The sequence below is a fragment of the Globicephala melas genome, chromosome 20, assembly GCF_963455315.2.
Source record: "Globicephala melas chromosome 20, mGloMel1.2, whole genome shotgun sequence".
In the NCBI taxonomy this organism is placed as follows: Eukaryota; Metazoa; Chordata; class Mammalia; order Artiodactyla; family Delphinidae; genus Globicephala; species Globicephala melas.
In genome coordinates, this window is record NC_083333.1 from 18,608,260 (window position 1) to 18,625,749 (window position 17,490).

The window sequence follows — 17,490 nt, forward strand, 5'->3', positions numbered from 1 at the left end:
CTTTTCATTCTCTTAAGAGTATCTTTCAAAGACCAAAAGGACTTTTTTGATTAAGTCCAATTTATCAACTTTTTTCCTTTATGGATTGTGCTTTTGGAGTCATGCATAAGAGCTCTTTGCCTAATCAAAGGTCATGAAGATTTTCTCCTGTGAGATATAAGCTGTGGTGGTTAGGTCAAGTTTTTGTTTTTGTTTTTTTTTGCGGCACACAGGCTTCTCACTGTTGTGGCCTCTCCCGTTGCGGAGTACAGGCTCTGGACGCGCAGGCTTAGCGGCCATGGCTCACGGGCCCAGCCACTCCGCGGCATGTGGGATCTTCCCAGGCCGAGGCACGAACCTGTGTCCTCTGCATCGGCAGGCGGACTCTCAACCACTGTGCCACCAGGGAAGCCCTTAGGTCAAGTTTTTTTTTTTTTTTTCTTTTCACATATGGATCATTCCATACTTTATTAGTTAAAGACTACTCTTATGCCATTGAATTGCCTTTGTACCGTGGCCATATTTGTGTAGGTCTATTTCTGGACTCTGTTCTGTTCCATTGGTGTATATGTCTGTTCCTTTACCTGTACCACACTGTCTTGATTACTATAGCTTTGTAGTGAGTCTTAAGATTGGATAGTTTGAGTCCTCCAAGTTTGTTCTTTTTCAAAATTGTTTTTTCTATTCTAAGTCCCCCCCCCCCCCGCCCCCGATATAAATTTTAGAATAATCTTGTCAATATCTACAAGAAACCGTGCTGGGATTTTTATTGGAGTTGTGTTCAGCCTATAGGTCACTTTGGGGAGAATTTATGTCTTAACAGTATTGAGCCTTAAAATCCACAGATATGATGTGTGTCTTCATTTACTTGGGTCTTTGATTTCTTTCCTCCACATTGTATAGTTTTCAGCATACAGATCCTTAATGTGTTTTGTTATTTGGTGCTATTGTGAATAGTATGATTAAAAATTTTTTGTTTCTAGTGTTTTTCATTGCTAGTACATAGAAATATCAATATGATTGACTTTTATATGTTGACCTTCTATTCTGTGGCCTTATTACTCACTTGTTATTTCTAGGAGCTTTTGTGTAGATTGCTTGAGTTTCTTGTCTTGTTCGTGATCTTAGAAAGTATTCAGTCTTTCACCATAAGTGTGAGGTTAGCTGTGGGTTTTTGTAAATACCCTTTATCAGGTTGATGAAGTTCCCTTCTCTTAATAGTTTACTGAGAGTTGTTGCTGTTTGAATCATGAATGGTGTTGAATTTTGTCAAATGTTTTTTCTGCGTCATTTGATATGACCATGTGGTTTTCCTTCTCTGGTCTGTTAATATGATGGATTACATTGATTTTTTTTTTTTAATATTGAATAAGCTTGCATTCCCAGGGTAAGCCTCATTTGGTTGTGGTGTATTAGTCTTTTTATATGTTGCTGGACTTGATTTTCTAATATTTTGTTGAGCATTTTTGCATCTGTTTAGATGGATATTGGTCTGTAGTCTTCTTATACTGCTTTTGTCTAGTTTTGGCATCAGTGTAATTCTGGCCCCATAAAATGCGGTGTCATTTCGTGGAAAACAGCTGACAGTATTTGTTGCCCAGTGGTAAAATTTAAGTTTACAAGTGAAACTTAGAATTTGGAAAACTTCTATTCACCACCGTGTGCTCTAACAGCTTTATAGAGTGTTCTGATAAGATCATTGTGATATTAATGATGTGATTTTTTTTTATACCGTATGATGCAATGCATCAACATTTGTAAGATCTTCATAAGTCAGCAAACCAGTATTTTCTACAATATTTGAAAATATATGATGCTATAAAATCAATCATGAGTAAAAGACTCTTTAAACATGGGAGATAGACCAATAGATATTAATGTAACAGAATACAACAAGTTCATTATATGGTTTCAGATTCCACCTTCTAATTAACCTTTAAGAAACTACCACTTTTCAAGTTTTGGTATAGTATCAAAGAAGAATATATCCACAGTTATCTCAGAAAGCTATTAAAATACTCCTTTTCCCAATTACACATCTCTGAGGCCAGCTATTCTTGATATAAATAAAAGAAAACCATTTCTCTATTCATAACACTTCTGACACCAAATATGTGGGTTTCCCACATTAAGCAATTCTCTAATTCTCTGTGGACAGTAACTGGGTACCCTATAGTTTAATTCATTCTGACACTACCCGGAGTTATTGCAGACCCCCCCAGGTTAAGGGCTCAGTCCAGAAGACTGTCCCCCCACTTCAGATGCCAGTCACAGGTCCCAAGTTGTCACCTGTACTTCTGGCCAACCAGCTATAAATCAGGGGTTCCCACTACCCCTTCCTCTTTCAATAATTTGCGACAACAGCTCAGAGAACTCAGGGAAACACTTTATGTTTATTTGTCTATTATAAAGGATATCGTAAAGGATAGAAATGAACTGCCACGTGAAGGGGTACATAAGCCAAGGTCCAGAAGGGTCCCAAGTGCAGGAGCTTCTGTCTGTGGGGTTGGGGTGCATCACCCTTCCAGGACATGGATACATTTGCCAACCCAGAAGCTCTCTGAACCACTTCATTTAGGGGTTTTATGGTTCTGTCACGTGGGCCCAGTTGAGTAAATCATAGGCTATTGGTGATTAGCTTGATGGTCCCTAACCCCTCCACCTTCCCCAGAGGTTGGGGAGTGGGGCTGAAGTTCCGTGGTTGCTTCTTTGGCAACCAGCCCCACTCTGCAAGAGTCACCTCATTACCATAAACTTTTCCCCTGGTTGAAATCAGAGACTTATTATAAATAACAAAAGATGCTGCTCTGGCCCCTGCCACTCAGGAAATTGCAAGGGTTTTAGGAGCTCTGTGCCAGGAACCAGGACAAAGACTATACATACATATACACACATGTACACACACATACATACTATATATATACACATACATACTATATACACACATACACTATATATACACACACATACTATATATACACACATATACTATACATATACACACATACACACACATACATACTATATATATATACACATACATACTATATATACACACACATACACATACTATATATATGCACATACATACTATATATACACACACATACTGTATATATATACACACACACGTACATACTATATATATACACACACATACTATATATATATACGCACACACATACATACTATATATACACACATACATACTATGTATATACACACATATACTATATGTACACACACATACTATATATATACACACACATACATACTATATATATACACACACATACTATATATATATACACATACATACTATATATATACACACACTATATATATATATACACACACACACACACACACATACATACATTTCTTCTCATATCATGAGAGCACAGTATATTTCAACCAAAACAAAAAAGCAGAACAGATTGAATGCCAAAGCAGATTTGATAATCTAACAGTTTGTTATCAAGACGAATAGAGATGCAAAAATGTAAATTGATGCCCTCTTCTCATTAATTTTTTTCAGTTTGGGAAACAGTTATTTTCTGTAAAAAATAGTATTTATGTTAACTTCTAACAGATTTAATATTGTTAATTTAAACAATAATTTTTTCTCATTTTAATTTTTAATACCTTACTATCTATAGATAAAACTCACATAAACAAAAGCTCTTTAGGGTCCTCAGTAATTTTTAAGATTTCAAAGTCCCAAGACTAGGAAGTTTGAGATTCACTGTTTTAACGTTCCAGGGTTGTTGAAGGTCAAATGAATGTATTCATGAATATGAAATTTGGTAGAATATGTAAAATGTAAATTTAAAAATGATTTTTGAGCTCCCGCTATGTAAGTCCTTCAGGTTAGGACTTTGGAGAGGAGAGATGGAAAGAGGATGGGTACAGCGATTGCTGTTACTCATCAGCTTGTGAGCTGAGGCGAGGAGGGCCACGGGGTCACATGTATCTCCTCTGCTCCAAGAACCAAGCAGTGCAGAAGCAACGTTACCATGGAGGCTGTTTTGACCTAAGTATATTTACAGAGATATTTATTTGTAATAAAAGATATGTTTGTGTGTGTGTGTGCCTGGGCACACGGCAAACAAACCTTGCTGTTCATGAATATGGTCCGTTACTGGTCCAAGTTGCTTTTTGATTTTTGAAGTTGTCCCCTTCTTACCTTGCAGGTATAGAACAAGATGCAGTAAATACTTTTACCAAATATATATCTCCAGATGCTGCTAAACCAATACCAATTACAGAAGCAATGAGAAATGACATCGTAGGTAAGCGGTGCTTGAAGCTATGGCATCAAAAAAAAAAAATTTGGTTATTATTAAGAGAATTTTTCATGAACATGTAATTCAACATATACCTTCCTTGTCTGTTTTCAGGGTACTTTATTATATCTGATTGTAGCTCACTTCAAAAGTTTCCCTCTTACTTGTTGGACCCAAATTATGAGATTTTTGACTTGAATAATAGTAGCACATGTTTACTGAGTACTTGCTGTGTTCCAGACAATATTCTAAGCATTTCCCATTGACAAACTCATTCAATCTTCTAAAGAACTGTGCAGCATAAATACAGTTGTTATTTTATAAGTGAGGAAGCACAGAGAAGGTAAGTAATTTGCCCAAGGTGACAGCTCGGACATGGCAGTTAGGACTTGAAACCAGACCCCTACATGGTAACTAGTATGCTATTCGGCAGTGTTTTTCAAACTCTGGATTAGGACCAGTCTCCTCATAGGTCCTCACCCCCTGCCAAAAAAGACCAGACTGGAAAAATCAAAGTGCTTCACAGTAGTAAGGGCAAATACACACCACTTCAGAACATTGTTTCCATCATATGTACATATATATACTGAGTCACATAAATATATTTTTCTGTAGGTCATAATAAAAATGTTTGAAAGCTTTGACTGTGTTGTATCAGAAAGACTTCAGGTACACCTGTAATCACAGATACAAGTGGTTGATTTATTCATTGAACAGATATTTATTATACTCTCATCAAGTCCTAGCACTAAGTTTTGAGTTTTTAATACAAAAATTAAGTGTTTTTGATTTCTGAATGAAAGCCTATTATTCTGCTCCTAGCAGAGTCGACCCAGCCTGGGGCTCTTTCGGTCTCTCCTCGTCATTGGGGACAGCAGAGCCCCTCCCGGTCTCAGCTGAGCCTCTTGAACTGGCCGCGTACTTCCAGGGCACACCTGCTGTCTGCCTCAGGCTGCCGGGTGCTGCCCCCATTGTTTCCTTTTTCTTCTCCCTGGCAGAGCCTGTGACACATGGGTCTTGTGGCTGTTGGTGGCTGTCCCCGTCTGCTTGTATTTTGGAGTTTTCACCCAGTTTTGTTGCAGATGTTGTCATGGGATTTTGGGTTTTCTATGTAGTTCCTCTATTTCTATCTGAAAATTTGTTGCTGCCATCTTTTAGACTTTCCTAGACCAACTGTGCCTAATAATAACTGTTAGGTGTACGAACAGATTAGCATTTGGCTATTTGAGGAATTGGTTGGCTAGTAATTCCACTGGGTGTTTGTACCAATTGATAACTAAACTGTTTGGGGTAGGTGAGAAAAGGAGAGAGTTTTGAGTCAGACATTTTAAAATGAAGTGTCACTGCAGTTCTAATTTTCCTTTCCTTAAACTTTATCAAATTAACGATGTAATCCCATGAGGGGAAAAATCTGAAGGATCAAGTTGATAACATTTAATGATCAAGAAGTTTCCATTCCAGTGTGTATTACTATGCGTTTTAAAATGTTAATTACCTCTGTGTCTTTAGACCACTCACTTTTCCTCTTTGGGCCTCATTCTTTTGAATCCTGCCCTAATTATTTGTCTCCTCTTCAAGCTGGAATATTTTAATATAGCTGTACTTCAAGTAAGTTATAGTTTGAAGAAGCCTCCACTTAAGCTTTTATTGTGTATCCCACCTGCCTGGTTTTGTTGTAGATGTTATCTCTGGGTTTTGGGTGTTGCTATTTAATTTGTTTGTTTTTATGTGGGGAATTAGATTGACCTCAAAACTGTGCTTCCACTGCTTGTTCCATCTTCCACAAATCCTTGAAGTGGTGGAATTTTTAAAATATTGTGGAGGTACAGTTGACAGAAGGTGCTGATGGTTTGGAAGTGAGTGGTGTGAGAGGAAAAAAGGAATCAAGCATGACTTCATTTTTCTTTTTAACAATATATTTTTTAGAAGTTTTATAGTTTTATTTTTATTGATTGATTGGTTGATTGCTGCGTTGGGTCTTCGTTGCTGCGCGCCAGCTCTCTAGTTGCATCTAGCAGGGGCTACTCTTGGTTGTGGTGCGTGGACTTCTCACTGTGGTGGCTTCTCTTGTTGTAGAGCATGGGCTCTAGAGCGCAGGCTCAGTAGTTGTGGCACACGGGCTTAGTTGCTCCGTGGCATTTGGGATCTTCCCGGACCAGGGCTCTAACCTGTGTCCCCGGCATTGGCAGGCGGATTCTCAACCACTGCCGCACCAGGGAAGCCCCGACTTCATTTTTTTAAAACCTGCATACCTGGGGGAGTATTTGTAAGGTGAAGAAGATGCAGGAGTAATGGCTGAAGGGGAACATTAGGAGTTTGGGTTTCAGACATCCAAATGCTGAGCACCAAGTAGGCAGTTGTATGTTAACGTTAGGAGCTCGTGAGAGAGGTCCAGGTTGGAGATGTATGTTTGGAAGTGATCAGCCTATGGTTGGGTTTGGAGCCATGAAACTGAGTAACATCCCTTGGAGGAGTGTGGTGAGTGAGGACGCGAGGTCTGAGGACTAGGTGCTGTGGCAGGTCTAACATCTGGAAGAAACAGCCAGTAGTGGAGGCCTTCCTGCATCAGCTGTGTATCAAGAGAGCAGTTTTTTCTGGAAGCCAAGTGAAAAACTCATTCTGGGAGGAAGGGAGTGATCAAAGATGGCAATTCGCGCTGATAGGTTAAGGTGAATACCAGGAGTGGGATGGACTTGGCAGTGGTGGGCATCTTAATTACAGTGGACCATTAGGGACAAAACTTAACTGGAGGCGTCTTAAAAGCAAATAGGAGGAGCGGAGACAGCAAGTATGGCAACTGTTAGAGGCATTTTACTCAAAGGTGAGCTGGCAGGGGGTGTTAGTCAAGGGACAGTGGTTTGGGGTTTTGTTTTTAAGGTGACGTGTCACAGCATGTAAGGTGTATGACAGTATACAAACACATATATATGTATAACATACAAACAGTTCATAGCTGGTGACAATGAGGCAGTAGGAGGAAGTTGATACAGTAGGGAGAGGGGGCAGTTGCTGTAGAAGAGGTGCCTTGAGGAGGTAAGAGAGGATGGGACCCGGTACTCCTAGAGTTTTCCAGATAGGAGCGAGGACAGTTCATCTGTAGTAGCAGGAGAGATTGCAGAGTCAGTGATGCGGGCAAGTTGGTAGAGGTGGTGGGAGTGGATGGAATTTGTTTTCTGATTGCTTGTTTTCCAAGTCATCAGCAAAGAGGGTAGAGAAAGAGGTGCTAAGACGTCTACAGAGAGAGGAGGTGTGCTGTAATGGACCAGGTAACTGTAGCACGATCCTTCGGTTTCATGAAGGTCCCACTAAGGTCCTGAACTTGAAGTGAAACCAGCCATCATGGTGGGGTTTTTCCAGCCATGTTTAAGAGCTAGCTAGTAAACAGCTTATTGATTTGTTGCAGTTTATTTAGACAGTTCCTAATTTTAGCCCATTTTATGTTTTAAAATTTCTACCAAATAACATTTTGATAAACAGATAATTCTTTCACAAATCTGTAGTTTCTTAGGTTACAACCCTAGAGATAGAATTGCTGATTGCAAGGGTATGTTCATTTCTAAAGCTTATGCTAGAAACTGCCAGATTGCCCCCCATAAAAAGATATACCCGTTTATATGCCCACTAACACACGTGTCAGTTTTCCCATGCCCTTGCCCAAGCATATGTATCGTTAAACAATTAAGCTTATGGATTGTTAAAACAATTTTGTGCCAAGCTACTAGACAGAAGGTGGTGTGCCTCCTCCTTCTAATCTATAATTGTATTTACTTGGTTACTAGTGAGCACGCATATCTTTTTATATTGGCCATTTTGTATTTGTTCTTTAGTGAATTTTTCTTTGTGTCCATTTTTCTTTCTAGACTTTCTTGTTAGTTTGTAAGAGCTCTTGATACATGAATGAAAATAATCTGTCATTCATAAACTGTCATATATGCTGCAAATTTCTTCCCCCAGTTTACCCTTTTATTTTGTTTTGGGGGTGTTTTAAGGTATAGAAGTTAATTTTATATTGTTGACTCTTGATTTGTGCTTTTGCATTTATGCTTAGAAAGACCTTCCCTACCTCAAAATCAGCTGTACACCTGTATTTTCTCTTAATTCCATTTAAAACCTGCTCATCTTTATGCCTTTACAGGTACTTCCTACTTTGATTTACAAATGTGTATAGTTTGGATTTAGAGAAAAATTATTTACCATTTCTTTTACAGCAAAGATTTGTGGAGAAGATGGGCAGGTGGATCCCAACTGTTTTGTCTCAGCACAGTCCATAGTCTTCAGTGCAATGGAGCACGAGTATGTCGATTTCATATTTCCACGTTGTGCATTCTGGGTAGTTCGGGTTCAGCCTCAGGAATAAGTAAAACCAAACTATCTTTGAGGATTTAAATATTTTGAATGTTTACAGGATCTTATAGACATTCCTAAGACTATCTTGGGTAATGGTTTCTTTTAAATATAAATTATGTGAGTTCTATTAAAAATAAAACAGATTTTTATTTTTAATGTTAGTATTTCCTAAGTTAAAAGAATTTATTTTTAATTCCAAAGTCCTTAGGGGTGATTGTGACTGTAGTGTGATATAGTAATTGGTTTATCTATTTAAACAATGCATGTCTTCAGGTGGATATCCTGATTTGTTAGTGCATGCTTTAAGCTTAATGGATGCCATATTACTAAATCCACATAGATTTGTTGAAACTGCCTCCAAAGTTTTCTTAGATTAATTATTGCCGCATGCCCTCAAAAAAATCTCCATATTCATTCTTTCATGTAACATTTATGAAAAGCGTGCTATGCACAGTTTGGATGTAGTGCCTGCTTTGAAGGAAATTACAGCCTAATAAGAGAAATAGGGCATGTTCTTTGCTTACTGTAATACGAGGTAGCGTGAGTTAGCTATCAGAGGAGAGCTGCACGTCATTAAGGGGTGGGAGAGATTACTTACAGGGAGAGGAATCAGGAAGGCGCCATGGGAAGGGAGGTCACGTTGACCTGGGCCGTTAAGATGCAGTAGCACAGTGGGGAAAGAGTGTGTTCTTCCCAGATGAGCCCTTTCCTTGGTCGGTCCCTCAAACTTTACCTTTTCATCCACGTGCAGGCACTTTAGTGAGTTTCTGCGAAGTCACCATTTCTGTAAATACCAGATTGAAGTGCTGACCAGTGGAACTGTTTACCTGGCTGACATTCTCTTCTGTGAGTCAGCCCTCTTTTATTTCTCTGAGGTAAAGTCTGCATTTCCTTTCACACTCTGTTAGAGCATTCCAGCCTCTGAGCTGTACGTGCTGGGCCCTGTCTATAGGGAATAACATAGAAGACACAAATCATTTCCAAACTGATCAGGTGGATTTAAGTACTGTGATTACTGTTTTAAGTTGTATCTAATGGCAAGAGTACTTGAATGGCATTAGTCAGACTAAAGAGAACATGAAAATTCAAAGTAAAGTAACTCTAATTTTGAAAAACCTAATTAAACTGCTTATAAGAGAATGCAGATTTTTAGTTATTTAGAGCTGTTTTAAAACCACGAAATTTGATACTTGATTCCAGTGCATAAGTGTTTGCAGAGCAGACTTTAGAAGAGAGAAGGAAAAGTAAATATTTTCCCACTGTCTTCATTTTACTTTAGCCACTTGATAGGATTGCCCTTGATCAGACTGAAGCATTTGCAACAAGCAATGAGTATATATTCATCTCTTTGAGGCATACAGTGTAGAGTGATGGGATTTGTTAGGCTTCAGCAAATGAAATTCTTTTGTTGCAAAGCAAATGACTATTAAGTCGAGATAAGAGGATTCCCGGTCTCACAAAGCAGTAACTTAGACTCACACTTGCATCCTGCCTCTTGACAAGGATACAGTTATTCAGCTGATTTGTGTTTTCACTCCCTCTCTTTGCCTTAAGTTTAAGTCAGCATTTGTTCAGGTTAGTATGGCCGCGTGGAGTGGTGGAAATGATCAGGTATAAAAGATTTGGTCTGGTTGGTTTACCTTTTGTATGTTTGCCAGCGAGGAACCAGTAATCCATCTTTAATTTTTACTCCAGTTCACTAAAGTTTGCATTCAGCTGTGTAGTGGTTGCTTTTTGTTGTTGTTGTTAGGTTTTTTTTTGTTTTTCTCCCCCTAAAAGAATATTTAAAAATTATTCAATCTCAGATGACTGTAAGGTGCAGACTGGCATTAACTGAACAAGTGGACCTGTTTTGGGGTGGGGGGGTTTCTTTTGTGGGTTTTTTTTTCCTTTATGTCGTGTATTTTAATAGTTGGGGCTTAGATATAGACGAGAGATAGTGAGAGAAATCTATGTATAGCCTGATTTTCCTCTTTTGTGTTTTTCCTTCCCAGTACATGGAGAAAGAGGACGCAGTGAATATCCTACAGTTCTGGTTGGCAGCAGACAACTTCCAGTCTCAGCTTGCTGCCAAAAAGGGCCAGTATGATGGGCAGGAGGCACAGAACGACGCCATGATTTTATATGACAAGTGAGTCTTGGTGATAGACACATCCAGCTTTCTGCGAATATTGAGTACTTGAAGCATATTTCAGAAGTCACCTTGGTCTCTGCCGCCAGGGAGCTCACAGGGAGCCGCATAAGAGCTGCTTTTCATTCGTGTGTTCAGAGTAGGGGGTTCTTAGAATAAGTTGCCGGCGGGGCAGGGGGAGGCTTGTGTGTGGCAAGCAAGACGATGTTGGTGGAGGTCACCGAGGGCTTCACAGAAGGGAGATTTGATTGGCGACTGAAGAATGGATTGAATTCTGCTAGCAGGGAAGGACACTCTTGGCAGAGTCATCGGTACGAGCAGCGCCATAGAAACTTTGCGTAATTGACACTTGGTCAAGGGAACAGAATAAGATGAAACTAGCTGGAATCTATTGCAAAGGGTCTTAAATGTCTGTGTGGGGTATACCATGTTTTCTGGTGCAAGTCTGCTCAGCCAGATTAACTACTTGGTGAAGAGTAGTTATTCATTAGTTTTCACTGAAAATGAGAGGACAGCACAATCTTAGTGAACAGAATTGAAAACTGTGTCTGTCCCCCCTTTCATCTAACTTTTCTCGTTCTATAAAGAAATGTGTTATTTGTATCTGTGAGCACTTGCTAAGAAGATAACTTGAGAGGCAGAGAAAAATCTATGGGATATTAGGGTTGGGAGAGAGCTGAGAGCATCTAGGTCAGTGGTTCCCGAACATCACCGGGCTGGTCCGTGCTCCTGTCGGCATGAGAGTCACCTGGGAGCTTGTCAAAAATAGGTTTCCAGTCCTCTTCTCTAAGAGATTCTGATTCAGCAGGTTTGAGGTGTGACCCAGGAATCTGATTCTGATGAATAGCCAGATTAGGGAGCTGGTTTGATTTTCGCATTTTGCAGATGAGGAAACTAAGGCTTGCAGGGGTAGTGACTTTCTCCAAGTCACAGGGCAAATTAGTGGCAGAACTTGAATGCAATTCTAATGTTTGTCCAGTGTTTATTTTTGTGCAATATATTTGTGGGAAAATATTATATAAGAAACATTGTTATATGGATGTTAATGTAGCAAGCATTTACCTTTAGAAATTTGAGGGAATTCCCTGGTGATCCAGTGGTTAGGACTGCGCACTTTCACTGCCGGGGCCTGGGTTCAATCCCTGGTTGGGGAACTAAGATCCCACAAGCCGCGCAACACAGCCCCCAAAAAAAGGTCTGGGCAGTCCCAAAATTCAAATTGTGGAGGAAAATTTGCCAACTTAGTTGTTGCATGATGGGAGACTCACTTTTTGTTAAGAAAGTACTGATAACAAGATAAAAGAAGAGTTTTCTCCTACTGGAATAGAAGAGTGGCAGTGGTAAGGTCCTGGCTGGAGCTCAGTGCCAGGCAGAGCTGAGACCCTGTTTTCCCACTGGATCCCGTTTTCAAACTGGGAGCCATTTTTAAATGAAGATTACTGTGTGACATCCTCCCGGCACTGTCATTTTAACAGCTCCTGCTTATTTGTTTTTCTATCTTTACTTTTTAATATCATGCCTCATCAGCCTGTCTGTATTTGTATCATGGACAGGAGTTAGAAGCCGCAGAATGCTCAAAAGACAACATATATGTTTTTCTGCTTTTAATGCTTTTTTTGTATTCAGTTTATAACCAGTTTACCAAAACACCAGTTGCATTATATCCTATGAAGTTAGAAATCTTTGAGTTATCATTGATTACTCCTTTTCCTTTCATTAGCAAATCCTGTTATTCTACTTAAATACATCAAATTCATCCACTTCACCCTCAATGCTATTTTGTTTTGAATTCCTACATGTATGTTTTGTATGCCACATAGTTATGCTGGTATGTTCTGCTTTGTACCCTGTACAGGGATCTTTTCTGTTCTCTTTCCAGGGGACATGCCTATGTCTTACCCTGTTTTAAATTTGTTTCTTTCTCCCAAGCACTGAACAGAGACTAGGTGCCCATTAAACGTGTACAATTGGTTTCTTTGCCTCAGTTGTAACCTGACCTGGAAAATCTTAAACAAGAACCGAAGATGATGGCAGGCAGATAGGGAGGGGGGCACGTTGGCTCAGGTATCTCTTTGGCGGTGGGAATACAGGTTGCAGCAGGGCTGTCATCAACCCAGCTCTATAGTCCTAGGTCTGCAGGAGCCTCATAGAAGGTTCTCTGGTGTAGGTGCCAGAAATTGCTTATGATTGCTGTGAAGTTGGGGTTTACTTTGGCTGTCTTTCTGCCATAGGTACTTCTCCCTCCAGGCCACACATCCTCTTGGATTCGATGATGTTGTACGACTGGAAATTGAATCCAACATCTGCAGGGAAGGTGGGCCACTCCCTAACTGTTTCACCACTCCGTTACGTCAGGCCTGGACAACCATGGAGAAGGTAACCAAAACTTGAAAAGCATTAAACTACAAGAAGTTTTTAACTGGTGGAACCCAGAAAATAGAACATGGGAAAAAGCAAACAGAACAGTGGAAAGTTGAAGCAGTGCAGCAGTGATGAGAGTGGGGGCTTTGAGTCTGACTTGGTATGTATTAATCTTAACCTTCACAGGCTGAGTGACTTCAGGCAGCTACTGAAGTCCTTTAATGCCATGTTCCTCCTCTGTGAAATGGGGCTAATACAGATACTTAGAGTTATTTTGAGGATAAAAATGAGGTACGACGTGGAGAGTGCTTATTAGTAATGTAAGCAGTAAGCATTAAAAAATGTTAACTGCTATTATTACTGTGATTATAACATCTTTTAGATAATTAGTATTGAGCAAAGTTAGCTTAGGGATGATCCAAATATTTCACCAAAACTCTCCAACAGGGTTGGAGCACTAGTTTTCTGTATCATGATCACTTACAGAGTATCACTAATAGCTGCTTAATAAAGTGTTGGAATTTGTGAATCATTTATTCTTCTGATGAACTAAAGCAGATTTTACTAGGAATTGCAGGAGCCCAGGATAAGCCCATGAGGTTATTTTGCTCATATGTGTCATGTGCATCTAGGTGGAAAGGGATTAAGTAAGCACTGCCACATGATACCACACATAAAAACTGAATTTCAGGAATATGGAAGAGTTACATATAAAAATCAAATCGGGACTTCCCTGGTGGCACAGTGGTTGAGAGTCTGCCTGCCAATGCAGGGGACACGGGTTTGTGCCCCGGTCTGGGAAGATCCCACATGCCGCAGAGCGGCATGAGCCATGGCCGCTGAGCCTGCGCATCCGGAGCCCATGCCCCGCAACGGGAGAGGCCACAACAGTGAGAGGCCCGTGTACCGCAAAAAAATAAAATAAAATCGTTGAAAGGCTGGTAGTAAACTGGATAGACTATCGGCTGTTGTCCAAGGTCGATAATTTTTTCATGATTAAAATTAAAATTTTCTGATCTTAAAGGAAAAGTTCAAGATATGTATCATATAAAGAATGTAAACTTTCTGGGTAATAAAGTTAAAATACAGAGAAAAACAAAATGTAAAAATATTTCTTACTAACTGTGTATCTAGGGAACTTATACTAATTTTAATTTTTAAGAGTACTATCAAGTAGGTACATGGTAAAAAGATACGTATGCTTCGTTCCCTAATACTTTGAGTATTTCTCTGCTAGGTATTGTTGTTATGGGGTAAACTAAAAAAGAAACATGGCTTCTGCCCTCCTGGAGCTCTGTCTATAAGGAGAGCACATATTAAACACAGACGTAAATATTTACAGTTGTGCTAAATGCTGTGAAGGAAAAGTTGGTAATAGGAAATGCCAATAATAAAGATGGGAACTTAACATCATTAATAGTTTTTAAATGGAAATAAAAGTATCCATGTACCATTAGACATTTATTTAACAACTATTTGAAAAGACAGAACCCAGTGTTGGGAAGCCCATGTCAAAACAGATGCCTTGATGATGCTAGTGATGCATCCTCCACATTTATCAAAGCTAAAATGTTCATATCATTTAACTTAGTAATCACACTCCTGGTAATTTATCTTAAGGAAATCAGATCAAAAGTGAAAATCAGTATATACACAAAGACTTCAATATTTATAACAAACAAGAAAAATGTAACTTCAAATTAGATCCCTCCCTGGTATCTAAGAAGTCTAGATAATCAAGTCCATTCAGTAGTTTCATGGCAAGTTTTCTGAGGGAAAAAATCTATAAATTGTACACATTGTAGTTTTAGTTACAATGTAAACTGTGTACAAAGGGATAATACTTGGAGTGTAAGAGGAGTAAAATCATGTGTGCTAACTGGTAGCATTGAAAGTAAAATTTTGTTGTAAAATAAAGTTTTAGTGTATTTGATTTCAACTTTAAAATAAATTGTATCCTCTCTTCAGGTATTTTTGCCTGGCTTTTTGTCCAGCAACCTTTATTATAAATATTTGAATGATCTCATCCATTCGGTTCGTGGAGACGAGTTCCTGGGAGGAGGTGTCTTGCTGACGGCTCTGGGCTCTGCCGGCCCCACTGAGGACTCCCACCCCGGGTCGGCCGACAGCTCTGCTGTGCAGGTAGTGACCCCTGTGACTCTGCGCCAGGATTGTTTCGCTCAGATCTTAGCATCAGATCCCGTTTGTAGCTTTTAGGTGGTAGAAGAAACAAAGGAGTGATAAAATTAGCTTACTTACTATATATGCTAACCAAAGTCTTTGTGATGATTAACAGTGTGTCATATTGTAAAGATGTCAGACCATTATTCTGCTTGACACTGCGGCTCTTGCTTTATTTTTTTAAACATTTATTTACTTATTAGGTATGTATGGCTGTGTTGGGTCTTTGTTGCTGTGCGCGGGCTTTCTCTAGTTGCAGTGAGCGGGGGCTACTCGTGGTGACTTCTCTTGTTGCAGAGCAGGGGCTCTAGGTTCCCGGGCTTCAGTAGTTGTGGCTCTTGGGCTCTAGAGCGCAGGCTCAGTAGTTGTGGCGCACGGACCTAGTTGCTCTCTGGCATGTGGGATCTTCCCAGATCAGGGCTTGAACCCGTGTCCCCTGCATTGGCAGGCAGATTCTTAACCACTGCTCCACAAGGGAAACCCAGCTCTTGCTTTAAATAATCAAATCACATGACATATTTATAGCCTCTGAAAAGTTGTTTGTATAATTATTTGGGAAATTTTAGTAACTAATTTTGGAATGCTCTTTTAGAGAATAATTGAGTGAACTCCTGGATTTATTAATATTTCACTGAAGAGCTTTTGGTTTCATTTTGAACTATAATGCCATTGTACATTTCCTTAACCTTTTTTGTTTTTTTGGAGTGCTTTCATATATCAGGCCTTCTCTGACTATCTGCAAAATCACACAAGTGGGTTATGCCCAAGAACAGAGTAAGGAGGTAGTAAAAAGTCAATTGATTTTATTGAAGTCACACAGTAAGTGGCAGAGCCATGAATATATTCTCTGTCTAGTTTTTTCCACTGTCAGTTTAATAATATAGCATAATTATTTTCTCATCACTATTGGCAAATAATTTTTGACCCTGGGCCTTGGATAAATTTTCTTAAGTTTTAAGACAGTGCAGTTTTCTTGCCGTCAACAAGGCTGTCTGTCCTCAGTACCTTTTCCTCTTATTGAGGTTGCATAGGAGGTGACCTGCTGAGTGTGGTTGCCATTTCGTTTTTTGATATAAGCTGGAATGCTTTGTTTTTATTTGGGTACTTAAAAGGTCTAGCTGCTAACCATAAAATGTATTTTTACATTTTTGGTTGAAGTATAATAACATACACAGAGAACTCTACATTTCATAACTGCATACAGCTCAAAGAATTTCGGTAAGCAGACCTAACCCATGTAACCAGCATCCAGATCAAGGCACAGGCCTCGTTACCAGCAGGTCAGAAACTCGCGCCCCCGCTCCGGTCACTATCCTCCTCTTTTCTTTTCTCTCTCTCTCTTTTTTTTTTTTTTGTAGAGCCTTATTGAGATATAATTCACATACCATACAATTTATCCATTTACACTGTATAATTCAGTGGTTTTTTAGTATGTTTATAGAGTTGCTAAACTCTCACCACAATCAATTTTAGAACATTTTTTCACCCAAGAAAGAAACCCTGTATCCTTTAACTATCACCTTCCTAATCCTCTGTCCTCCAGCCCTAGGCTACTGCTAATCTACTTTAACTTTATGTCTCTATAGCCTATTCCAGACATTTCATATAAGTGGAACCATACGATATGTGATCCTTATGACTAGCTTCTTTCACTTAGCATGTTTTCAAGGTTCATCTGTGTTTCTAGCATGTATTAGAATTTTGTTCATTCTTATGGCCAAATGATATTCCACTGTGTAGACACACCACACTTTGTTCATCCATCAGCTCATCGACATTTGGGTTGTTTCCACCTTTTGGCCGTTATGAACAATGCTACTGTATAATTTTTGTGTGGATATGGGTTTTCATTCCTCTTGGGTATATACCTAGGAGTAGGATTGCTGGGTCGAATGATATCTGTTTAACTCAGTCTTGGTAACTGTTGCTTTGTAATAAGTTTTGAAATCAGGAAGTGAGAGTCCTCCAACTTAGTTCTTTTTCAAGATTGTTTTGACTGTGTGAGGTCCTTTGCAATTCCATGTGAATTTTAGGGTCAGCTTGTCAATTTCTACGACAAAGCTAGTCAGGATTCCGATAGGGAGGGAGTACTTTGACTCCACAGATCAATTTGGTGAGGATTGCCATCTTAACAATACTTTGTAGTTTTCAAGTATAATTCAGTATTTCTTTTCTTAAATTTATTTCTAAATGTTTTATTCTTTT

General features: G+C 39.3%; 1 protein-coding gene across 6 annotated transcripts in view; it reads left to right on the plus strand.

The window, feature by feature from the left end:
• Positions 1 to 17,490, plus strand: part of AKAP10 (A-kinase anchoring protein 10) — a 60,069-nt gene that overhangs the window by 20,532 nt on the left and 22,047 nt on the right. For all 6 annotated transcript variants that reach the window (XM_060290141.1, XM_060290145.1, XM_030861313.2 and 3 more), the window contains 6 exons: positions 4,173 to 4,271; positions 8,474 to 8,558; positions 9,364 to 9,487; positions 10,607 to 10,743; positions 12,975 to 13,119; positions 15,073 to 15,246. In XM_060290141.1, the coding sequence (XP_060146124.1) occupies positions 4,173 to 4,271; positions 8,474 to 8,558; positions 9,364 to 9,487; positions 10,607 to 10,743; positions 12,975 to 13,119; positions 15,073 to 15,246 (764 nt within the window). The remainder of the gene's footprint in view (positions 1 to 4,172; positions 4,272 to 8,473; positions 8,559 to 9,363; positions 9,488 to 10,606; positions 10,744 to 12,974; positions 13,120 to 15,072; positions 15,247 to 17,490) is intronic.